This window comes from Aptenodytes patagonicus, chromosome 5 (assembly GCF_965638725.1).
Source record: "Aptenodytes patagonicus chromosome 5, bAptPat1.pri.cur, whole genome shotgun sequence".
NCBI lineage: Eukaryota > Metazoa > Chordata > Aves > Sphenisciformes > Spheniscidae > Aptenodytes > Aptenodytes patagonicus.
In genome coordinates this window covers 67852936-67863159 of record NC_134953.1, presented here as the reverse complement: position 1 = coordinate 67863159, position 10224 = coordinate 67852936, and the positions used below count along the sequence as shown (strand labels likewise).

The following is a 10224-nucleotide window of genomic DNA, read 5'->3' as shown; positions in this document are numbered from 1 at the left end:
TAGTCGTGTGCTTTGAGTTTTACAGTATGCACATAAACATTTGTAATACAGAGATTAAAGACAAGGCTGAGCACATCCAAATACCAGATTTTATAGTGCCACCCTTCTTTTGATCTTACCCATTAGCCTTGTAGTCATGTGATTAACTGGCATATTCTCACTCCCACTCCATGTAGTGGGAGAGACTAGGGATGAATGTTGCATATCCAAGGAAGTTTGCTTTCCAGAAAGCCCAGTCTTCCACTTCTGTACAGGCAGTGTTCAAACTGAATGTTGGATTCCCAGAAGTTTGGTCAAAACTATGACTTTATGCTAAAGTGGATGCAGAAATGAATAAGCTGACACAATGCATGAAAATATGCCCAGCCTTTGTCAGTCATTTATGCTTCATGCTCTGGGCACTGTAGTGTTGCTTAAGTCAGACAGACTAATATCAAACCATGTTCCTCTACCTAGTAGGAAAGTCACGAAGAGCGTAAAGAGTACTTACTACTGCAACATGAGAACTAAGTGTTAGTATCTCCATTCTAATGGAACTGTAAAAGGCCTTTAGGAATTGAGATGTCTACAGACAGCTCAGTAGACAAAGCTTTCAGAAGTGCAGCCTGCATTGCTTTCAGGTCTCCTGATGATTATACATAAGAACAGTAGACAGTATGCTCTTTCCACAAGTTTAATAAGAGTTACAAAAGGATACCACTGCTCTATATGCAACACATGACTAACCACATACACTGCATTGTCACTAAAGTCAACAGGGCTTGATGTACAGATATTGATCATTAATATTTTCTATGAAGGTACTGCCAACAGGACAAACTTTCCTTCAAGTAAAAAAGTTACTGTTTATACCTATAGCATGATCCCTTGACTCAGATGCAGTGACTTAGTCAAAGTTCAGTAACTGATGCTTGCTCTTTACGTAAGGCATACTAGCTTCCACTCAGACTGAAAGTTTATTTCTGCTTGGAGAAATACTCTTTACTTTTCTCAACATCAGGCTTGATCGTGTCACTGCCAGGCTTCCAGCCAGCTGGGCACACTGAAATGATAAGAATGTTTAAGTCTTACCAGCTGCTCCTGCAGAACATGTTTTATACAACATTAAAGCAAACTAGCAACTCAAAACATGTATACATCTTTGCAACATACAGAAGGTGCATTATTTAGTGTGGCACTATGTTCAGTTTATTTTACTCATTTTCATTTGTTCACTAGATAGCAGCACCCAAGGAACCAGGTGTTTGCCCATGGAACAGTGGGCCCTTTACACATGCACCCCTCCCCACCCCGCTTAAAAGCTTCATAGAAGCTTTTGACAGCAAGGTAAGAGCAACCCCAGCAGCTTGGGTCAGAAGGCTTTACAACTATTAGAGTACACTTCTCTCCTTGGATCCAGTCAAGTCTATATCCTCCTTAGCTTTAATCAACCCTAGTCTCATTCTCCAGTTTAATGGGGAGGGAGAGGAAGAGTTAAACTGTCTCTAGGTTCCCCTATATGGCTATCAAAAGGCCAAGATGCAGAGCCTCAAAAATTGCAGTGACTCCTGAGCAGCATTTTTTGGACACAGTCTTCCTTGTATACAGCCATGCAAGGCTTAATGTGTGCTCCACACAAGACTGACAATTTTAGCTGTAGTATTCTTGACTTCTGAATGTTGCTACACACCTTATTCTAGTCTATCCTGGTTTAGATGAGACTGCAGTCCTAGTTCTGGAGGAAAAGCTTTTGCCAGCTTTTGACTACTCCAGAGCATAGTAAACCCCAAAAGGCTTCATTTGCATGACATGTGACTGCTCCATCATCAAGTATCTCCTCAGCTGACACAGGATAGCATACAAGTTCAGAAACACCAACTCTTCAGTCTATAGCTACAGCTACAATAGCAGCTTGTTTTAATAAAATCTGCCATTGATTTGCCAGTTCCAAAGCAAATCAAATATGACCAGCAGCAACACATGTCATTAGTAATGACAGCTGAAGACTACCACTACCTACATAGCAATTTTGAGTTTCCATAAACTGGGTCAAACCTTTCATTTGCAGTGGTGTTTTTTTTTTTTTTTTTAATTCCTGCAGAAAAGCTACCAGCCTCGAGCACCTTATCACTCTTAAACTACAGGCACAAAGACTCTAATCCATTTTCCCCTCACTACATTTGGCCTCACTACACATGGACATAAAGATCAGCAGGCTTTCTGGGAATTTAAATGCGTTGTCTAACAGACTGCATAAAACATTGCATTACTACTGGTGGTCTCAACCTACCAAATCTGAGAGCCGAGTCTAAATTATGCTTATCCTTGCAGGCTAAATTATTACATGTTCTTCATTTCTGTCTCAAGTATTTTCTGCATCTAACTGAGAGACAACTGCTATGTGCTCAACAAGACATCCAGCACCAAATTGATTTAAGTGATTTTTCAACATCGGCAAGTACTCAATTGACCATTAACTGGAATAGGATAAATATAGCACTATGGTGTCCTTCAACAAGCAGCTTTACAGAATGAGCTGCATTTCAAGAGGCACAATTACCTGCTGTGCACAGATCAATACATGTACTTAGTACCTTTCAGTAAACCTCGATTTAACCTGCCTAGTTACTACTGTTCTCTAAAAAAAAAACCATTTAAGATTAGAAAGAGGAAGAACTCTTACCTTCTCCATGTTTATCTGTAAACTGGAAGGCCTGGACAAGTCTGAGGGTTTCATCAACAGAACGGCCAACAGGAAGATCATTGATTGTTATCTGCCTCAAGATCCCCTTCTCATCAATTATGAACAGACCCCTAAACAAACAACAAAAACCCCACAGCCCTAAAGTTAATCACAGCTTTTGAAAGACTGATTAGACTGAAGCAAGTTTCAAAAACTCAAGTTCAGTATTCTATTACAGCAGTAAGTTGTGCCATCTAGTATTACGGACCTCTTCCTAAAAAACTAATACCTTCGGTGTATGCATAGCACTGAAACATTAGCAGTTGAAAGCCTAACATTCAGCAGGAACTAGGAGGGACAGGAGGTAAGTCAAAACACTAATGCAGGAAAGCAACACTTCCTATTTAAGGAAGGTACCAGTGGAAAAAAATGGAAGAGAAACCCAAGGAAAAAGTGAATTGAAGGAGAGGCATTCTTACATTCAAAGAAAAACTACAGACACTGTTCTCAAAAAGTCCCAACCCAGCAATGGCTCATCAGTTAGGCCTCCGAAGTCATGTTGTTAGCAGAAGTTCAGTTCCCTCAGCAACTTTAATTGAACAGTTGACTAGAAGATAAGGCTTGGGTTTTAATTAATCTGTACTTTAATCACTAAATACCTGTAATCACTTTCACGACTATGTAGGTCTTGCATTACCAATGTTTGCAGAAGCTCACCTGCATGAGACTCCTGCACTGTGCAGACAGGTAATCAAAGGTAAGCAGCAGGCATTTATCTAGCTTACCAAAACCATGAAAAGTCTGAACACTAAGGAGAACCAAGTAGTATCTCCCCTTGTAGGAGATATAGGAGTTTGATAGCTTAAAGCAGTTTACATCTAGAATAGCCAATAGCTTCAGCTTGCTGCAGGTGTTCAAGTACATGCAAGCTCTGTGTTCATCTGACACGCTCCATGTACGGCAACATAAGACTTTAACAGCAAGTTTACCTTCTTGCATATTACCTGTATGCAATACCTTCATCCTCTTTAAGTACTCCATATTCTTTGGCAATGACACGTTTTGTGTCAGAAATCAATGGGATTTTCATAGTACCCAAACCACCTTGTTTCTTAGGAGTGTTGATCCTAAAAGAAGGAAGTTTGAATGTTACAAATATGGACAGTTCAGAATAAAGTATAAGGCACAACAGAAACTGATCCTTTCCGCAATATCACACTCGGTCTGCCACGAGGCAACAAAAGAACTGAACAGTACACTCAGTTCTGTTCAGAAGCACCTGGCACTACCAATACTTCCCAAGTGCCTTTATTTGATACTTCAGTAAAAGTCTGAATACACTCAGGATTCAGTTCCTGCAATAACTAAGGCCCAGCAGAACATTCTATTAGGTTAAAATGCTGATTCTTACCAGGCAAGGTGACAAAAGTGAGAGTCAACAGAAGCTCCAATTACTTCACAGTTAATTTTCTTGAATTCGTCAGCTCTGTCACTGTATGCAATAATTTCAGTTGGACAGACAAAAGTGAAGTCCAGAGGGTAGAAGAAGAACACAACATATTTTCCTAGAAAAGCAGTATAACCAGTTAATCTCTCTTACCTTTATAAGAGTTGTCATATTCAGTATCAACCACTCAAATACTGATAGAGGAGAAAGGGCTTTAACTACCTTTAAAGATTAAATGGCAAACTACAGATGCCTCTATTTTAAGACTTGCCATATAGGTGGCAAGCCCATAAAGCACCTAGGGGATTTACACTTTAGCCAAATACCATTTACAATACTCTTCAAGGCCACTCTACAGCTAATAACGCAGAACCCTACCCAACTGAGGCCTCCAAAATGAGAGGGAATGCCTGTCTCCCAGGTTTACTCCCATAGGCCTGTCCAGAGTACACCTAGTATCTACACTGGAAGACCCTATGGTTGACTACCAACAGAGTGCAAAAAAGCCACAGGTCTGAAAGGCTACAAGCCAAGGAGACATTTTAATTGAGTGGGTGACTAGCCTATACCTACTCACCACCCTCATGCAGCCTGAGGGCTGCAGCTTCCAGTTCAAAATGTCTCTTTCTAAAGCCATCCACATTAGTACTTGAATACTTCAGGCTTTACCTTTGGTTTTAGTAAGCTCTTTTTGGCAAGGCAAACATTTTGCCAGTACTCTAGAGAAAGGAACTTCATTGGTTAGAGGAAAGAATCTGCTTTCCATTGACAGAAAACCTACAAGAGAAGATTTTGCTGTTCCATCTAGTACTTTGGAGATGTTGCATCAGTCTCATAGTATGAAGACAGGACAAATAAGCCTGATCCAAGATTACAGTTTAGGGGAGTTTTATGCTAATTAGCAACAATTATCACAGCTGGGACATTCAGCCATGCAGCTGACAACTTCCCAAGCATACTCCAGCCATCACTGAAAACCACTGCACAAGTTGTGTACTTCAGTCTACTGCCAAGTGGTCACTCTTACTTTGAAACCAAATCAAAATGTATCCTTAGATGCCCTCCACTCCTGCATATGGCCAGATTATATCTGTGTAATTAGAGAAGCACATAAGCTTACCTTTATAGTCAGAGAGTTTGATGTCTTTGAATTGTCCATCTGGCATTACAGCCGTGGCAGTAAAGTCAGGGGCTGGTTTTCCAATGAAAGCCTTTCCTGAAGACATCTTGATTTAATCTAGATAGAAGTTAATAACAATACAGTTTAGATAATAGTACATTTGCACCTGGAAGTAAACATTTATTCAAAGCATCTTATCGATTTAGATTGAACACCAAAGACAGTTTATCAGCACTTGGTCTTGCAACACAAGGCTTAAGAGTGAAATTAGTTTTAGCTTTGTCACCTAGGTAGTCCAGTCAAAACACTAGCTTTTTTTTTGTGCATCAACACAGCAAGATGCAGTTCAATGATCACAGCCTAGATATCCAGACCAAGCCACTACATAGATTACTAGCACTTCAAGATCTGTGGCTCATTAGCCTCCTAATGATACAGTAATGGTTATCTTTGACCAGCAGCAGCTCAGTCTGGAACAGGGCTAGCCTTCTAGAATTTTAGCAGTATTCAGTGAGTCTTCCAGTTCCACTTGGTGGGTGAGTTAGAAAGTCTGAGTTTTAGAACTTTTGATGAGAAGACCCTTGTTCAAGTTTGAGGGAATTTAAGACCTCAAAACTTTATCTTCCTGTTGATTCCAGAAGAAAATAACTTTTGTTAATCTCCAGAGAACAGTGCTCTGCATAACTACACTTTAGCCTTTCAAACAATTAAACTTTGTTTTATTTGCAACTAGAAAGACTCATGGTATACAGAGGAATCACATTCTGTGTTAGCAATTAAAATTTCACCAAGTCTTAAACCTGTACAGCCAGATTGTTTCCCCCCCCAAGTCTACTGAAAAAGAGTAAGAGGGTACACAAGGACAAGAAAACCCTACCTCTGGCTGCCTGCCCTAAAAGCTAGTCAGTTGTAATATGTCCTGTGCAGTATTTTTGCTCAGTCTGGGAATGCAGTATTTCTATATCACTTTAGAATTCCAGTTACTTCCAGAGCATAAACTTTCAAAATACGTAACTTTATGAACCTTGTTTCTTCAACTCAAGATCTTCTTAAAAGTGATTTCACTTAAGTCATTCTATACACTGCTACAAGTACTAGCTGCCTTGGAGATAAAAAAAACTCTGAAAGGTTAACATGAGTCTCATGTTACTAAGGAAAGCCAAGATTCAAGGATTCTTCCAAGTCCTGCCTGCAAGGCACTAAGTCCATTCTAAAAAAGGTTGAGAGCACCTCATTTCTTGGCTCCTTCCCCCTTGCCAGACACCTTCTTCCAGGAGAACTAGCCCGTAAGTCATAAACATTGAGCCTTCAATCCAAGTTTAAACTAATCAATTTAGAGTCTTTTCAGTAAAAGTTTTGTCTTTTAAAGTTTCTCTTACATACCCTGACAGTATATAGACAGTAATCATCTACCTCTCAGTTTTCATTTTGAGAAGTGCCAAACCCGTTCAGTGTTTCTAGCAGCCTTTTGCAACAAAGCTCTTATCTCCATGCTCATCCAACAGCTTAGTTGGGCTTAGTCTTCAACTGCAGCAGACTGGGAGCGAGTCTTACAAATGAAGGTGGCCAGAACTAGAGTATTCATAGGATTGTACTGAAGCAGTCTAGCAGGAAGACATCAATAATCCCTCTGCCAAACATCACAGGCAGCCATGAATGCAGGTGCAATTCTGAAACTGCAGTTCTGTAAGAGGGATGGGGGACAGCCAGTGCACAATTTTCATTTGAGATGCCTCCAACTAGTGAGTTTTATCTTATAAGCAAGAGGTGTTTTGTCTGGAGTGCATGACCCCACATTTTATCACTGAATTACATTCTTTTCCATTACTCAAGCTCAAGGTCATCCTTTTGCTCAGTACTATGCCAGTCCTCCTATATTTGTTCCATCAGCAGTCCCCTGGAGTATTTTACTAGGTATTCAATATCAAATAAAAGCTGTCAAACTGCTCTTTGATACTTCCCCTTTCTAAACTAGAAGTTATTGCCCCCTTTTTAGGTAATGTGAAAATCTTTAATATTGGCAGGAGAATTCAGTTGCCTTGTACTGCCAGAGAACCATCTGCTTTCCTCGGAGTGCCTACTGTGACCTGCCAGCATTTCTGCTTTTCCGTGCAGGGTTAGCATGTGGTCTCACATGCTCTGCTTGGATTTTTGGCCACAGCATTTCCTAACCCACAGAGGAACAGACCACAGACTCAATGTTATTTCCTTTCGTTCTAGAGGAAAGGAGAATGGACGCTGCAAATCAAGTACACTTGAATCAGGTCAGAATATCTTTCTGCTGCTCACAGCCGCACACGGCCTCAATTATCTTCAAACTGCAATTATAATAAGCCAGGCCTGCGCTCTTAACTAGCAATTCATACCTTTAGGATATCTTGAACAAACGTGAGAGGCCATTTCAAAACGCGCCATCAGCCTTCCACTTTGCTACCCTCAGACTGTCACAAAAACGCGGTTAAGCTGCTGAGCCGCGGTCAGAAGAGCGCGGCATCGCCACAGATCTCGGTTCGAGTATACCGCAGCCAGGTACACACAGACCACGGAACTCGTTTGGCCAAAAAAGCCCTGAAGCGAGATCGAAGCATTCACCTGCGCCACTACACTGCTCCGCGATAGGGGACACCTGCCCCCTCGCATGCCCCCACCAAGTTGAATCCAGCACTTTTTTTTTTTTTTTTTTTTTTTTTTTTTAAGACCTGGAAGCGAGATGCGGACACGCTCGCCGGCCGCCCCGCCGCTGAGCCGAAGCCTCCAGCCCAGCGGGGGGGGGGGGGGGGCCGGCGCGCCGCAGCCCGGCTGCACGCTCCCCCCCTCGGAGATCATCCCGCGGCTCCTCCCCGTGCAGCACAACGGGGAGAGCTGAGAAAGGCAGGCGCGTAGGAAGGAGTTAGCTGTCCATCCCTCCCCCCCAAAAAAGGGGGAAAACTAAACAAGGGCAGAGAGCGGCAGCCCCCGCAGAGCGCTCCTTAGGGGGCGGGATGCGGAGAGCAAGAGCTCGCCCAGTACGCTTCGCTCAAGACCCCATCCGCGCAGAGGGGGAGGGGAAAATAAAACAAAAGGGGGGGGGGGGGGGAGAAGGCACTGTGTAAGACCCCAAACGAACGCCACCCCGGACACTGCTCCGCGGCAAGCCCGCGCCCGTGCAGCTCCCCCGCCGCCCCCGCACTTACACAAAGAGCCGAGCAGCCCGCACCACGCAGCAGCAACAAGCCCCAAGCTGCAGCAACCCCCGCACCGCCCCCTTTATAGCCGCCCCGATCTCGCGAGGAGACGGCCGCCGCCGCCCCTCCCTGCCCGCCGCTGGCGGGGCGGCCGCTTGCAAGGGCAGCATGACTTGGCAGATTTGCACCGGTCCCCGGCGGGCTGCCCGATAGCGGGCTTTCACCACCTTATCTAAACGGAGACACTGCCCCGGACTGTTGAAAGCAGCAAAAGAATTTTAATAAATGGAGATAATTCTCTGGATAGTGTCCTGGGAGGTGCCGTGGAAATATCCAGTGTAATGGTTGTAAACAATTAATGGGAAGATGATTCAGATGGCTTATTGCAAGAATAAATTACTTTTTTAACGCCTTAATGTAAGACAGCTATAATTATTAGAAGTCACCAAAGAGGCAGAGGATACACAGGATTTTGAGGGAAAACAAGAGATGACTGGCATGTTATTTAGGTGAATGGGAGTTGGCCATTGACTTAATAAAATCAGACCTATTAACAAAGCAATATGCATTCACAGTGTTACATAGGTGTGGGGTCAAATCTTTATCCTCTCACTCTGCATTACCAGCTGGCTCCTCAACCTGATACTAATTCCCAAGGCTTTCATTGATTCTTCTCCATCAATGGGAAGACGGATCCAAGTCATGCATGTCAGCAAAAAAGCTGAAAACTAAGATAAGTGTAACCTCTGAGCTTCGGGCGTGGAATGGAAACTCTTGGAAGATACAATATTCACTTCAGGGAGTTCTGACCCATTCCCGGAGTGAAGCTACCCTGAGGGATATTGAGCCTGAGTGAATCCTTATAAGCATCGTGTTTGGATCCAAGACTGAATTGAAGCAGTCATGATACATTTTGAGGACCAAACCCTGAACGTAAATATAAAAGTTTTATTAAATAATTAATACTAAAGGCCATTAAGGACATATCAATGACAAAACTGCTTGCTTTAGTCAAAAGTGATAAATGTGCCTAGTAATTGATTTTTACTTGTCTGTTTTGCAGTTTATAGTTGTGTTAAAACTTGATTATAAATTGTAATGAGGAGAAAACCACGAAGGATTAAGAAACTTTAAATGTTTATAATCTACATCACTGTGTAGTGTTGCTGGGTGACCATACCCACGTGGTGATTCACCCAAGAGATGACTGGTTTCGGTACCAGATTAAATTACTCCTTAAATAATAAAAGCAAAATAACACGTATATGTGTACTCAGAAAAAAACCTGCACTCACCTTAATGCAAATAATTTATCTACTGCTGTTACTGTTGTTACAGCATGCTTAATCTTTTACAGAAAGGAGTTTGTTACTTTCTTAACATCAATGTTGTGACAATAATTGAGGTCTATGAATTGAGACCCCTATATACCTACCTATCAACTCAGGCCATGAACCTGTGAACAGATTAACCCCTGAAAGGTCAGGCAGTCCTAATTAAAACCTCTAGAACAATGTAGTCTTACTGCAATTCTGGCATGTTTACCAATGGACGAAGCAGTAATGACTTTCTCATGGTTTCAGACTCCTTTAATGCTTGTTATGCTCATTTCTCACACTTTCTCACACATAATATATACATTTTGCATAGGTACCGCAATGCAGTCTGTTCCAGGTCTGTGCCTTAGGCATTGCATTTCCATTCATATGTCCATGGCCTCATTATTTTTGATTAGTTTCTGAGCTAGTCTTTCCAAACATCAGTTTCTGGAGGTTTTGGAGCGATAAATTGTCAGGACCACTCCTTGTTCAGTGATCAGATGGGTTTCTGT

The 10224-nt window shown here is 42.3% G+C and overlaps 1 protein-coding gene across 1 annotated transcript; it reads right to left on the bottom strand.

Annotated features, from left to right (window-relative positions):
* Nucleotides 1–657: 657 nt before the first annotated feature.
* Nucleotides 658–8468, bottom strand: PRDX1 (peroxiredoxin 1). The gene is made up of 6 exons (XM_076340319.1): nucleotides 8403–8468; nucleotides 5230–5346; nucleotides 4074–4227; nucleotides 3667–3789; nucleotides 2663–2793; nucleotides 658–1042 (listed from the first exon to the last, which is right to left on the bottom strand). The coding sequence occupies exons 2-6, from the start codon at nucleotides 5333–5335 to the stop codon at nucleotides 957–959; spliced, it is 600 nt and encodes a 199-aa protein (XP_076196434.1). The 5' UTR covers nucleotides 5336–5346; nucleotides 8403–8468; the 3' UTR covers nucleotides 658–956.
* Between the last annotated feature and the right edge of the window lie 1756 nt (nucleotides 8469–10224).

Excerpts from the sequence above, each read along its gene's own strand:
- PRDX1 (XM_076340319.1), bottom strand. The coding sequence starts at position 5,335 with ATGTCTTCAGGAAAGGCTTTCATTGGAAAACCAGCCCCTGACTTTACT. Across the intron at positions 4,228-5,229 it reads CAAACTCTCTGACTATAAAG|GAAAATATGTTGTGTTCTTC; the intron begins GTAAGCTTATGT and ends CTGCTTTTCTAG. Across the intron at positions 1,043-2,662 it reads TACAGATAAACATGGAGAAG|TGTGCCCAGCTGGCTGGAAG; the intron begins GTAAGAGTTCTT and ends TTATCATTTCAG.